Here is a 15,981-nt window from a genome sequence, read left to right as displayed (position 1 = left end):
CGGTTACTGGTATAATACACGGTACTGACAGTCAGTACTGTGTCAGTATTGACTTTGCCTTTATACAAAGGAACTATGCACACACTCTGGCACTACACTTGCTGACAAGAAGTGTCAGCAAGTGTGTCAGGATCGTCAAGTACAAGTCGAGGTCATATAGACGATAGCTTTGATCCAGTGTCCTGTGACATGTGAATATGAAAATTAATGCACTGTTGTGTGAGAAGCCAGGAGTATGGTCAACATAAAGGTCAGAAGTATTAAAAGGATCAGCATGAACACTGGTACCAATCAGGTAATGAAGCATTGCCCAAAAATATATGCTGGGTTCAAAGGAAGTTCCATGAATGTGCTGGAACAGATAATTGTGCTCCAACAAAGGGCCCAGGAGATGAATCATGAATATGACTAGTCATGATATAAAAAAATAAGGGAGGGAGGAGTAGAGGGGCAGCTCCTAGAAAGGATGGAAAGAACTGCATATCCTTCTTCACATCCAAGAGTTCCCTCAGTACAGCCAGTAATGCTAATGCAAGATGGGGACTGCTCCATACCCTACCCTTCATGCCAGTAAACCAGCATTCCAGGATCGCATTTCCCATATCAATCGAACCAGGCTCAGCTAACAAGATTATAATAATCAAAACTAAGCACTAAACCAACCAGGGTCATACAGCATCAGCTAACAAGAGGCAAGTAACCGGAAACACGCCAAGTCATACCCCTTTGGCTACCACCAGGACTACTTCCATCGCCCAAGGACACAAGTCCCCAGAATCAAATTCCCACAGAAAATAGCACCACCAAGGTCCCAGTGGTATGGGATGGACAACAATCTGTTTTCCCTCTGTCTAGGAGCTGAAACTCCGGAGAGGGAAAATATTCCCAAATAACGAGGCTGAAAGGAAATTGGGAGAGAGATTTAAATTCAATCCAAGGAAGGAGACAAGTGTCCAATTCCTCAGATCAAGAGCCCTTCATAACAAGGAGCCTTCCCTTCAAAGGATCTTGCCCATATTATTATTATAATCAAGGGGGAAGTGCTAAACCCGGAGGATTATACAGCGCCTGGGGGGGGGATGTGGAAGGCATTCAGGCTTAATTTGGGGAACTGGAGCACAGATCCAATTCCCTAAATCAAGAGCCCCTCACCAACATCAAGGAACCTTCCTTGAGGGGATCTTGCCCATAGCCACCTATTTGCAGGTGATCCTACACCATTCCTCCCCATCTCTGTAGTTTTATGGCATGCAGCTAACTGTGGAACACATTTTATTTACCAATGACTTGAGACGACCTTTTTGTTGTACAGGTCCGCTATCACAAATCCAGCAATCAGATATCAGGTTCCATCAGTTATTTGGCACTAATTTCGGCTAGCATAATTTCAAATTTCGAGGGTCACCACACCAACCTGCTGGTACTGTTTGGTGACACTACTTGCTGCACAAGTAATTCCAATTTCTTTTTCTCCAGTTATTGTTATAACCTGCTTACTTTTAGCCCTAGCCATGGTTCCAACAAATAAAAGAAATGCTTCTCATTGTGTAAAGCACCTACACAGTACATTAAAAATGAGGTGGCTTTGAAGCCACTGGCTTCAAAGCTATAAGCTCAGTCTCGTGATGCAGGGGAATATGCTTTATTATTACACTAATATCAACACTACAGCTTATTTGCCTATCACAATTTATCTAATATGACATAATAAACAATATAAATAACATAAAAACATATTAAATACTCCAGAATGAATAATATTTGGCATAATACCGAGCAGTTCGACAAAGGTATGAAGAGAGCATGGAATACAAGTACCATTCTCCTATCCCTGTCTTGGGGGCTTATATTACAGAAAACAGAGTATAACACATGGCTAACTGATATTCAATCATGCTGCACCATAAAACAAACAAAAAAGCTATTACCTCTACATAGATTATCATACACAGCAGCATATGTGTAGAGAACCTAGGATAACCCCCCAAAAAAGTCAAAGTGGCTTATTTCTAGTACCTGGCTTGGGCTAGCCATATATGATTTTTGGTAAATATTCGATTCCCAGGCAGGGTAGAAACACTGGGCATGTTTCTTTACACCTGTTGTCTATGTTTATCCATCAGTAAATGGGTACCTGGGTGTTAGTGGACTGGTGTGGGTGTTATCCTGGGACACTGACCTAATTTGCCTGAAATGCTTAGCATAACAAGGGGCTTTTTATATACTAGTAGTATGTCACTGATGTCAGCTAGGCCTGTGTACTATGTACATGTACTTGTAGTAAATAATTATTATAATTATTATTTTTCTCTCAGTTGTTTGTTGATCTTAATGAAACTTGGGCAATGTATGATGGAAAGATGCTTAACATATACCAAAATTGTTTGTCGAACTATCTTAATGAAACTTGGGCAATGTATGATGGAAAGATGCTTAACGTATACCAAAAATGAAAGAAATCACACTACGAATAATGGAGTTAACTTCTTGGCCATAAATAAATTCGTTCGGTAGCGACACTTGAACAGCCTTCTGGACCGAAGAAAGTTCTATATCTGAGGTTCCACTGTATTCTAACCTAACCACTCTGTAATCTAGCAAACTCAGTAATCCGGCACACTACAGGTCCCAATGACGCCGAATTTGCGTTGGCAGACCTGTACCTTTTAAAATTACTTGGGTGCCTATAGGAATATCAAACCAATCTTTTTGAAATGTACAATTAATAGTTTTTAACTGATGTTAGTTGTTTTAAATTGGTAATTGTCTGTGGTGGTTTATTAATGCTAACTTTTTTTTTTTTACTGTTACCTTATTGCTAATGGCACAGAATGAGCTACCTAGTCAGAGCACTTTTTATAACTCAAAATACCTACTTACCTTCTCTTTCATATTAGAACACACCTAATGACTTATTGTAGTAGTATTGTGTCAGATGCAGATACAGCAAAATTTTAGCGATACCATCAAATTCCATTTATATTTAAATCTGAAGGATATATGAATACAAGCATTTTTTTATCTAATTTATTTATTGCATGCAAGAACTAGTGGTTCCTAATCAAACAAAAAGCAGCAGTGTTCAACTTTTGGTACACAGAAATTGTAAATAGGACACTGTTGACCGATTCTAGCGGATCACGTTCACCTGAAAAGTAAAATGCAGAAAACATTAACACAGTTAAAAATAGCAAATTAAAAAATCAGTCAATTCAGGTTTAAACCACTTCAGTGGGAAATGGCCATTGAGATTCAATAGATATAATTAGCTTTCTTATACAATGCACAAAAATGAAGCAGTTAAATTTGCAGTTCCCTGAAATTCAACACCTTTGTTTAGAACACTTCTTCAGTAGAGAACATGACATTGGATTATTTGATGCTATTTTTGTTGGGATCGCAAAGGTATTTTGTGAGAAGTAATCTTTGTTTTTATCACACAATTTCACTGTTAAACAACTATTTATATACTACTAATTTCCAGAAAATTAGAAAGACTATGTGACAAATGTAAAAACAAAAGCCAAGCAACATTCACTGAATTAAATATAATTTAAGTGTTCACTGCAAATTAAAAATTACAAGCTTCCCAGTTTGCACACAAATATTTACAAACAAATATCCAAATGATTTTTGACCTGTCTCAAGTCATATTCCAATACCTGCATATGGATTAAGAACCTACATTATAGTAGTATTATATTTATAGTCATGCAGAGCCAGGGAAATGAGAGGTAATCAGATCTGCTTCAAGGAAGGAGAGTAGCTCCAATTTCTCAGGTGTAGAGCCCTTTGTAAGCATCAAAGCACCTACCTTTAAGTGTTAGGGGAATATATTATTTACTGGAAAGGTGACAGCACAACCTAGCCCTAAATAAACATGTGCATATCTTGTCTGTGGAAAATGTACAATACCTTAATACTATATGGTAGTAAATAATGTTTTTAACAATACAGTGGAACGTTGACTTGTGAGTAATCCGTTCCGTGACCTAGCTCATAACTCAATTTGCTCGTATGTCAAATAAATTTTCCTCATTTGAATTAACTGAAATGCCATTAATCCATTCCAGTGGAATTCCTGCTCTCAGGAGGCAGGACAAAATACAATACTTCAATATTTCACTATTATCGACTCTACGGCTTACTTATCTATCACAATTCATCTAACATGACATAATAAACAATATAAACAACATAGAAACATGATATATACTCTAGAATGAATAAAATACATGTCATTATGTGAACAGTGGTGGCAGCCATTCCTGTTCCTGCTCTGACCATATGTTACCATGCTTCCCCATCTGAGGTCTTATAAGAGAAAATGGCATATTTGTGAGGCTAACTGCACTAGATCACTAATTTCATAAGGAAAACACTGAAACAATGTATTTATAAATAAGAAATATTGTATAAAAACATAATAAGAGAATGTAAAGAAATAAACTGGTTATATAAAGTGTACATACACACTTACCTTGGAGCAGAGATGCTTGTGTTTATCTATGATTTCATGCCTTAATTCCATGGACATCATCCTCTTTTTCTTCTCAGCACTGTCCTTTGCACTTACTTTCTTAGGACCCATGGTTAGAAAAAAGAAATTCCACAAAATAACTGCACAAAATGCAAGCAAAACACGAGAAATGCTTCCACGGTGAGGTAAACGTGCACAGCACGGCTGATGTTGTGCCGTTCGCTGCGCCAACTAGTCGCGGTTCTGAAGCTTGCTTATTATTATAATATTATTATTATTAATTTTGGGAACTGGAGCACAGATCCAATTCCCTAGATCAAGAGCCTCTCACCAGCACCAAGGAACCTTGACACTGGTGATATACTGGCCAGGCTGTGGGAGTAACCACCAAAATTCTTTTTGGGACCTGATGAGCTGCTGGAGTGTGAGAAGGGTAATATTTTGAAGGGATTCAGGCAAACCGGTTAGCTGGACTCAAGTCCTGGAAATGGGAAGTACAATGCTTGCACTTTGTGACAGAACCAACTAGAGGAAACAATCTGCTTTACTTAGTTCTTGCCAACAAAGAGTCACTAATTAATAATCTTGAGGTTAATGATGAGCTTGGGGAAAGTGATCACAAATCACTTAGTTTCAATATATCATGGAATTACCAATCAAGACTCTGTCCCAGATTTTCGCTTGGCCGACTTCACGGGAGTGAAAAATTACCTGGGTGGGCTAAATTGGGATGTCCTGACTATGGGTCAGGTAGGAGATCTTGGTTGCCAATATGACGTTTTTCAGAGCATAGTTCTAGCTGCCCAGACAACTTTTGTTCCGAGCAGGGAAATTAGATCTAACGAAAATGATCCCAAATGGATGAGCAATAGATTAAAACACCTCATTGGTCAAAAGAGAGGTATATATAGGTGTATCAAAAGAGGGGATGGGCAGTTAAGAAATCAATATATTCAATTAAAGAGAGAAATAAAGAAAGGAATAAGAAAAGCAAAAAGGGATTATGAGGCTAAGGTTGCAAGGGATTCAAAGACTAACCCAAAAGGGTTCTTTCAGGTATACAGAAGTAAGATTAGAGACAAGATTGGCCCGCTTAAGATTAACTCTGGTCAGATCACTGACTGATAGGGATGTGTGTGAAATTCTCAATACATACTTCCTCTCAGTTTTCACCCAGGAAAATACTAGCAATATTCCTGAAATAACAGATTATGTAGAACAGGACGATAATAAACTATGCACGATTGCGGTAACTAGTGACATGGTCCTCAGACAAATAAGAGAAACTAAAACCTAACAAATCCCCAGGCCCTGATGAACTGTTTGCAAGGGTGTTAAAGGAATGTAAAGAGGAACTTAGCATACCTTTGGGTAATCTTTTTAATGTATCACTAAAAACTGGCATAGTGCCTGATAAGTGGAAAATGGCAAATGTAATACCTATTTACAAGGCAGGTGACAGGTGTTTGAGGAGGTAGATCATGGTAATGAATATGATATTGTGTATATGGACTTCAGTACGGCTTCGATAGGGTTCCACATCGGAGGCTATTGAGGAAACTTAAGGCACACGGAATAGGAGGAGAAATTTTTTCCTGGGTAGAGGCATGGCTGATAAATAGGCAGCAGAGTGTTTGCATAAATGGGGAGAAATCAGAATGGGGGCACGTCACAAGCGGTGTTCCTCAGGGGTCAGTGTTGGGCCTGTTGTTGTTCACAATTTACATAAACAACATAGGTGAGGGAATAAATAGCGACATAAGCAAATTTGCTGATGACACCAAAATAGGCAGTGCAATTCATTCTAATGAGGACACTAGAGCACTCCAGGATGATTTGAATAGACTGATGCAATAGTCGGAGAAGTGGCAGACACAGTTTAATATAAACAAATGCAAAGCTCTAAATGTTAGACAGGAAAATAACCACGTGACATATAAACTAAATACATGTAATGTAGATCTTAATACTACTGATTGCAAAAAGGATTTAGGAGTTCTGGTTAGCAGTAATCTAAAACCAAGACAACAGTGCATTAGTGTTCGAAAAAAGCTAACAGAATTCTTGGCTTCATATCTAGAAGTATAAATAATAGAAGTCCTCAGGTTGTTCAACTCTATATATCCTTGGTTAGGCCTCATTTAGACTATGCTGCTCAGTTCTGGTCACCATATTACAGAATGGATATAAATGCTCTGGAAAACGTACAGAGGAAGATGACAAAGATGATCCTCAACATCTTCTAACACTAGCGATCTCTGTTTCAAAAACAAAGTTGCACCTTTTGCAACAACAGCTTCCTTGATTGCCATTTTACTGCTCACTATAGTAGAGATGGTTGATTGGGGTTTACAATACAACCTGGCCAGCTTCGACACACGCACTCCACTTTCGTACTTTGCAATTATCTCTTTCTTAATTTCAATAGTCATTAGCACCTTTTTTCTCGAAGGGTTGGCACTAGAAGCTTTCTTGGGGCCCATGGTTACTTATTTTACAGAAACAAGCACCAAAAACAGTGATAATATGGATAATATTGAATGTACCGAATGTATCCTTAGATACATGCACACTAGCTGGCTTGTAAACACTGGCACACACAGGGCAGTTCAGGCCACACGTGGACAAGTCTCGTACGAATCATATCGAATAGCGAGTTTTCGATCAAATGTAGAGGTGAAAATTTTGCGTTAAAATGCATCGAATGTCGGATTTATTGAATGTCGATGCCATCGAATGTCGGGGGTCCACTGTATTAAGTTAAGTCTGCCCGAAATGCCTCGGGATGATAGCGGCTTTCTTTGCTCCAATCATATTATATGGAAACACACACTGTAACCTTTGCAAAGAAATCAATATTTTATTTATTTAGGGAACCTCCCTCGAGGGGGAAGTTCGCATCCAGACGCAAAAAAATCTACCAATCAACGATTCGTATCCTGAAAAATTCGCATGGTGGGGCGTTCGTAAGCTGAGGTTCCACTGTATCTCAGATTCCTTCCTACAGCCACTCAGTACACTAGCTTTCAATGTCTCCAAGACTACATATTTGTACAAATTTGTACTTTATTGTGAATCCCATAGTACAAGATGTTAGCAAAAAGGAAGATCTTGACTTCACCTGAAGGAAACACCAAGAAACAATGGAAGGCTTTTGATCTTGAGGTAAAATGAAGATTATAAACAAGTACGAAGCTGGTAAGAAAGTGCAAGTGATAACCGATGACTTGAAGCTGGTGCATTCTACCATTTCCACTAACTTGAAGGATAAAGACTGAGTGAAAGAGGCAGTGAATGCATCAACAGGATTTCAAGCCATAATAACTAGGCAGCAGAAGCATGATAAAGATGCCCAAATTAATAAAAGTTGACATATATGGAGAGGTACTGGAGGGTGTGCTGGGCTATAAGAGAGAGGAAGGTGCAGTGTCATGTGGGAAGGGGGGGAGAGGGGGGAATGGAATGTACAGATAATTGGGGAATATGGGAGAAGTCGAAGGGAGAAGGCAGAAGTAGGTAGGAGAGGCGAGTCGAGTGATTACCGGCGGAGGTAATGTGAGGTCACTGCAACTGGACCACCATCTCTCATTACCTCTACCACCACACTCACCCTCTCACTACTTTAAATAAATTAGTGAATAAAAGAATAAGTAACAGGGACAGTGAATATTACTATTCCACTCAAACACAGTTTATTATTAAGTCCTTGTACAATAACATATTTGGGAACAGAACACTATTCGTTTTAGATAAATGGGAATTGTATACATAAGCAGTGAGACAAGAAATACAACCAACTGACGAAACAGAATATAACTTACAATATCCTCTGAACTAATTCAGAGGATAGTTCACCACCAGAACTCAGTCACACACTAGCCACAGGTCCCAAGACCCACACAGCCAAGTATTGCTCCAAGCCAGTACTCTGCCCAGTGTCTCCAACAAAGTCTCCTCCAGAGACTCTCCTGCTCAGCTCTGCCCGAATCTCTTTGCTCAGAGCTCTGCACACAGGCCAGAGCTCTGCTCCAATCTCCTAATCAGCTGTTCCTTGGGCTTATATAGTCCTCAAAGAATCCCCCAACCCCCACAATGGGGTATGCACCATGTGTTTTGACCTGACACCATCAAGAACAAAAGACCTGAGGCTTAAGCCGAAAGGCGTGTCTGACAGCTATTTGCTAAGGCAAGGTGTGACCATTTAATTGGTTAAATTAGGGCTCCCTTAGCGACCACAAAAGCATAGTTGAACTACATCACAACAGTCCCTCTCAGTAACTCGTGCTTCACCATGACATACAGATGTGTAGGCTCACAGCACTATAAAATATTCTATAACAATACTATTACTATCAATAAAGGTTATCTACCTATTATTTATTCCAGAATAATATTAGGTACAGTATAACATAAATAATGTAGAAGTATGATAAAGACGCCCAAATTAATAGAGGTATTGAAAGGTGGAGGGAGGAGATATATAATATATATAACAAGTCGGCTGTCTCACACCGAGGCAGGGTGACCCAAAAAGAAAGAAAATCCCCAAAAAGAAAATACTTTCATCATCATTCAACACTTTCACCTCACTCACACAGTTATTTAGTTTAATATGTTTATTATGCACCCCATACCCATCCTATGGGCAGTAGTCAAAAGATTACAGAGGTACATAATTGGTCCAGGGACTGGACTCCAAAGTTTTGATAGCTGAGCAAGTTACAGAGGTCTGTAAATACCTTTGTAACTTGTCATGATTGTGACCAGACCTACCTGGAGTTCATTACCTTTGTAAATTGTGAGTTCACTCACACATAATCACTGTCTTTGTAGAGGTGCTCAGAATACAACAGTTTAGAAGTATATACGTATAAAAATACGTAATATATCCCTCTAAACTGCCAATATCCCAAACCCCTCCTTTAGAGTGCAGGCACTGTACTTCCCATTTCCAGGACTAAAGTCCGGCTACATAAAAATAACCGGTTTCCCTGAATCCCTTCACTAAATATTACCCTGCTCACACTCCAACAGATCGTCAGGTCCCAAATACCATTCATCTCCATTCACTCCCCTCGAAAACGCTCATGCACGCCTGCTGGAAGTCCAAGCCTCTCACCCACAAAACTTCCCTTACCCCTTCCTTCCAACCTTTTCAAGAACGACCCCTACCCCGTCTTCCTTCCCCTACAGATTTATACGCTCTCCATGTCATTCTACTTTGATTCATTCTCTCTAAATGACCAAACCACCTCAACAACCCTCTGACTAATACTTTTACTAACTCCACACCTTCTCCTAATTTCCACACTCCGAATTTTTTGCATAATATTTACACCACACATTGCCCTTAGACAGGCCATCTCCACTGCCTCCATCTGCCTCTTTGCTGCTGCATTCACAACCCAAGCTTCACACACATATAAGAGTGTTGGTACTACTATACTATCATACATTCCCTTCTTTGCCTCCATAGATAACGTTTTTTGTCTCCACATATACCTCAATGCACCACTCACCTTTTTTCCCTCATCAATTCTATGATTAACCTCATCCTTCATAAATCCACCCGCTGACACGTCAACTCCCAAGTATCTGAAAACATTCACTTCTTCCATACTACTCCTCCCCAATTTGATATCTAATTTTTCTTTATCTAAATCATTTGATACCCTCATCAGCTTACTCTTTTCTATGTTCACTTTCAACTTTCTACCTTTACACACCCTCCCAAAATCGTCCACTAACCTTTGCAATTTTTCTTTCAGATCTCCCATAAGCACAGCATCATCAGCAAAAAGTAACTGTGTCACTTCCCATTTTGTATTTAATTCCCCATAATTTAATCCCACCCCTCTCCCAAACACCCTAGCATTTACTTCTTTTACAATCCCATCTATATATACAGTATTAAACAACCATGGTGGCATTACACATCCCTGTCTAAGACCTACTTTTACAGGGAAATAGTCTCCCTCTCTTCTACACACCCTAACCTGAGCCTCACTATCCTCATAAAAACTCTTTACAGCATTTAGTAACTTACCACCTGTTCCATATACTTGCAACATCTGCCACATTGCTTCCCTATCCACTCCACCATATGCCTTTTCTAAATCCATAAATGAAATAAAAACTTCCCTACCTTCATCTAAATACTGCTCACATACATGCTTCAATGCAAACACTTGATCTACACATCCCCTACTTACTCTAAAAACCTCCTTGCGCATTCGCAATTCTACATTCTGTCGTACCTCTAATTCTTTCAATAATAACCCTACCGTACACTTTTTTACAATCTCTTCTGTCCCCCTTCCCTTTATATAAAAGGACTATACATGCTCTCCGCCAATCCCTAGGTACCTTCCCCTCTTTCATATATTAATTAAACAAAAATACCAACCATGCTTTTGACATTTCTGTCACAATCCCGTCAGTTCCAGCTGCTTTACCCCCTTTCATTCTACGTAATGCCTCACGCACCTCCCCCACACTCTCATCCTGCTCTTCTTCACTCCTAAAAGATGGTATACCTCCCTGGCCAGTGCATGAAATTACCGCCTCCCTTTCTTCGCCAACATTTAAAAGTTCAAAATATTCTCACCATCTACCCAAAATCTCCATCTCCCCATCTACTAACTCCCCTACTCTGATTTTAACTGACAAATCCATTTGTTCCCTAGGCTTTCTTAACTTGTTTAACTCTCTCCAAAATTTTTTCTTATTTTCATTAAAATTTCTTGACAGTACCTCTCCCACTCTATCATCAGCTCTCCTTTTGCACTCTCTCACCACTCTCTTCACCTTTCTTTTACTCTCCATATACTCTGCTCTTCTTATAGCACTTCTGCTTTGTAAATACCTCTCGTAAGCTACCTTTTTTTCTTTTCTCGCACCCTTTACTTCATCATTCCACAAATCACTCCTCTTTCCTCCTGCACCCACCCTCCTATAACCACAAACTTCTGCCCCACATTCTAATCCTGCATTTTTAAAACCATTCCAACCCTCTTCAACCCACCCCCCCCACTACTCATACTTGCACCAACCCACCTTTCTGCCAATAGTTGCTTATATTTCACCCGAACTTCCTCCTCCCTTAGTTTATACACTTTCACCTCCCTCTTACTTGATGTTGCCACTTTCCTCTTATCCCATCTACCTCTTACTCTAACTGTAGCTACAACTAGATAATGATCCGATATATCTGTTGCCCCTCCATAAACGTGTACATCTTGGAGCCTACCCACCAACCTTTTATCCACTAATACATAATCTAACAAACTACTTTCATTATGTGCTACATTATACCTTGTATATTTATTTATCCTCTTTTTCATAAAATATGCATTACTTATTACCAAACCTCTTTCTACACATAGCTCAATTAAAGGCTTCTCATTTTCATTGTAGGTAGTAGGTTGGTGGACAGCAACCACCCAGAGATGTACTACCGTTCTGCCAAGCGAGTGTAAAACGAAAGCCTGTAATTGTTTTACTTGATGGTAGGATTGCTTGTGTCTTTTCTCTGTCTCATAAATATTCAAGATTACAGGTACGTCTTGCTACTTCTATTTACACTTAGGTCACACTACACATTTATTTATACACACTCATCTGAGTTTTCTTTGATTTTATCTTAGTTCTTGTTCTAATTACTTTTCCTTTTATATCCATGGGGAAGTGGAATAAGAATCTTTCCTCCATAAGCCATGCGTGTTGTAAAAGTCAACTAAAATGCCGGGAACAATGGGCTAGTAGCCCCGTTTCCTGTAATAATTACTAAAAAGAATAAGAAGAAAATTGTCAGTAAACTTATTCCTCTATAATTTTTACAATCTCTTTTGTCCCCTTTCCCTTCATATAAAGGGACTATACATGCTCTCTGCCAATCCCTAGGTACCTTCCCCTCTTTCATACATTTATTAAACAAAAATACCAACCACTCCAACACTATATCCACCCCCCCTGCTTTTAACATTTCTCTCATGATCAAGTCAGTTCCAGCTGCTTTACCCCCTTTCATTCTACGTAATGCCTCACGCACCTCCCCCACACTCACATCCTATTCTTCTTTACTCCTAAAAGATGGTATATCTCCCTGGCCAGTGCATGAAATTACCGCTTCCCTTTCTTTGTCAACATTTAAAAGTTCCTCAAAATATTCTCGCCATCTACCCAAAACCTCCATCTCCCCATCTACTAACTCCCCTACTCTGTTTTTAACTGACAAATCCATTCGTTCTCTAGGCTTTCTTAACTTGTTTAACTCACTCCAAAAATTTTTCTTATTTTCATTAAAATTCCTTGACAGTACCTCTCCCACTCTATCATCTGCTCTTCTTTTGCACACTCTCACCACTCTCTTCACCTTCCTTTTACTTTCCATATACTCTACTATTCTTATAACACTTCTGCTTTGTAAAAACCTCTCATAAGGTCACTTTTTCTCTTTTATCACACCCTTTACTTCATCATTCCACCAATCACTCCTCATTCCTCCTGCGCCCACCCTCCTATAACCACAAACTTCTGCCTTACATTCTAATACTGTATTTTTAAAACTATTCCAACCTTTTTCAACCCCCCACTACTCATACTTGCACTAGCCCACCTTTCTGCCAATAGTTGCTTATATCTCACCCGAACTTCCTCCTCCCTTAGTTTATACACTTTCACCTCCCTCTTGCTAGTTGTTGCCATTTTCCTCTTTTCCCATCTACCTCATACTCTAACTAGCTAAACGTGTACATCCTGGAGCCTACCCATCAACCTTTTATCTACCAATACATAATCTAACAAACTACTTTCATACACATAACTCAATTAAAGGCTCTCCATTTTCATTTGCACCTGGCACCCCAAATTTACCTACTACTCCCTCCACAACATTTTTGCCCACTTTAGCATTGAAATCCCCAACAACCATTACTCTCACACTTGGTTCAAAACTCCCCACACATTCACTCAACATTTCCCAAAATCTCTCTCTCTCCTCTACACTTCTCTCTTCTCCAGGTGCATATATACTTATTATAACCCACTTTTCACATCCAACCTTTATTTTACTCCACATAATCAGTGAATTAATAAATTTTTAGTCCCTCTTTTCCTGCCGTAACTTATCCTTCAACATTATTGCTGCTACTCCTTTAGCTCTATTTGAAACCCCTGACCTAATCCCATTTATTCCTCTCCACTGAAACTCTTCCACCCCCGTCTGCTTTGTTTCACTTAAAGCCAGGACGTCCAGCTTCTTCTCATTCATAACATCCACAATCATCTCTTTCTTTTCATTTGCACAACATCCACGCACAATCAGACTTCCCACTCTGCAAATTTTCTTTATATTCTTTTCAGTAATTATTTCAGGAAAAGGGGTTACTAGCCCATTGTTCCCGGCAGTTAACTTGACTTTTACAACATGCATGGCTTACGGAGGAAAGATTCTTATTCCACTTCCTCATGGATATAAAAGGAAAAGTAATAAGACCAAGAACTATTAAGATTAAATCAAAGAAAACTCAGATGAGTGTGTATAAATAAAATGTACATGTATGTGTAGTGACCTAGGTGTAAGTAGAAGTAGCAAGACATACCTGTAATCTAGCATATTTATGAGACAGACGAAAGACACCAGCAATCCTAACATCATGTAAAACACTTACAGGCTTTCGTTTCACACTCACTTGGCAGGATGGTAGTACCTCCCTGGGTGGTTGCTGTCTACAAACCTACTACATATATATATATATTCTTTCTTTCAACACACCGGCCGTATCCCACCGAGGCGGGGTGGCCCACAAGGAAAAACTAAAGTTTCTCCTTTTACATTTAGTAATATATACAGGAGAAGAGGTTACTAGCCCCTTGCTCCCGGCATTTTAGTCGCCTCTTACAACACACATGGCTTATGGAGGAAGAATTCTGTTCCACTTCCCCATGGAGATAAGAGGAAATAAACAAGAATAAGAACTACAAAGAAAATAGAAGAAAACAAGAGGGGTGTGTATATATATGCTTGTACATGTATGTGTAGTGTGACCTAAGTGTAAGTAGAAGTAGCAAGACGTACCTGAAACCTTGCATGTTTATGAGACAGAAAAATGGACACCAGCAATCCTACCATCATGTAAAACCATTACAGGTTTCCGTTTTACACTCACTTGGCAGGACGGTAGTACCTCCCTGGGTGGTTGCTGTCTACCAACCTACTACCTACAATATATATATATACATACATATATATATATACATACATATATATATATACATACATATATATATATACATACATATATATATATACATACATATATATATATACATACATATATATATATACATACATATATATATATACATACATATATATATATACATACATATATATATATACATATATATATATATATATATATATATATATATATATATATATATATATATATATATATATATATATATATATATATATATATATATATATACAGTGGACCCCCGCATAGCGAACTTAATCCGTGCAAGAGGGCTGGTCGTTATGCGAAATGTTCGCTATGCGAATTAATTTTCCCCATAAGAAATAATGGAAATAAAATTAATCCGTGCAAGACACCCAAAAGTATGAAAAAAAAATTTTTTTACCACAAAAAAATGTTAATTTTAGTACACACAAACTGAAAAAGGCATGCACAATTACATGACACTTACTTTTATTGAAGATCTGGTGATGATTGATGGGATGGGAGGAGGGGAGAGAGAGTGTTAGTGTTTAGAAGGGGAATCCCCTTCCATTAACACTTGAGGAGGCAAGTCCTTTTCCGGGGTTACTTCCCTTCTTCTTTTAATGCCACTAGGACCAGCTTCAGAGTCACTGGACTTCTTTCTGTCCATAGAGCTCTGTACCTCCCGTTCCTTTACGATTTGTCTAAAATGGGCCATAACATTGTCATTGAAATAGTCACCAGCACGCCTTGCAACAGCTGTGTCAGGGTGATTTTCATCCATAAAGGTTTGCAGTTCAACCCACTGTGCACACATTTCCTTAATTTTTGAAGTAGGCACAATGGATTCCACAACTGGCATAGGCTTCTCAGGGTTAGCCCCAAACCCTTCAAAATCTTTCTTAATTTCCATACTAATTCTCACCCTTTTTACCACAGGGTTGGCACTAGAAGCTTTCTTGGGGCCCATGGTCACTTATTTTCAACAAACAGAACCGAAAACACTGTAATAATACGAAATATTCCGAGTGTATGCTTGAATGTTACCGTGGAGGCTAGCTGGTAAACAATGGGACAGGCGGCACATGTGAGGCTGGCTGAGGCCGCACATTGGACGCGTCTCGGACGAAGTTCGCTGAGCGGGTTTTTGTCTACTATGCGGGGCAAAATTTTAGCGATCAAAGCGTTCGCTATGCGGAATGTTCGCTATGCAAGGCGTTCGCTATGCGGGGGTCCACTGTATATATATATATATATATATTTTTTTCAACAAGT

General features: G+C 39.0%; 1 protein-coding gene across 1 annotated transcript in view; it reads right to left on the bottom strand.

Annotated features, from left to right (window-relative positions):
* Positions 1 to 2,996: 2,996 nt before the first annotated feature.
* CCT4 (chaperonin containing TCP1 subunit 4) overlaps positions 2,997 to 15,981 on the bottom strand; it is a 96,932-nt gene continuing 83,947 nt past the window's right edge. Inside the window, exon 10 of the mRNA XM_070088171.1 lies at positions 2,997 to 3,148. Within this exon, the coding sequence (XP_069944272.1) occupies positions 3,131 to 3,148 (18 nt within the window). The 3' untranslated portion in view covers positions 2,997 to 3,130. The remainder of the gene's footprint in view (positions 3,149 to 15,981) is intronic.

The sequence above is a fragment of the Cherax quadricarinatus genome, chromosome 24 (assembly GCF_038502225.1).
Source record: "Cherax quadricarinatus isolate ZL_2023a chromosome 24, ASM3850222v1, whole genome shotgun sequence".
NCBI lineage: Eukaryota > Metazoa > Arthropoda > Malacostraca > Decapoda > Parastacidae > Cherax > Cherax quadricarinatus.
This window is presented reverse-complemented; position numbering and strand designations above follow the sequence as displayed.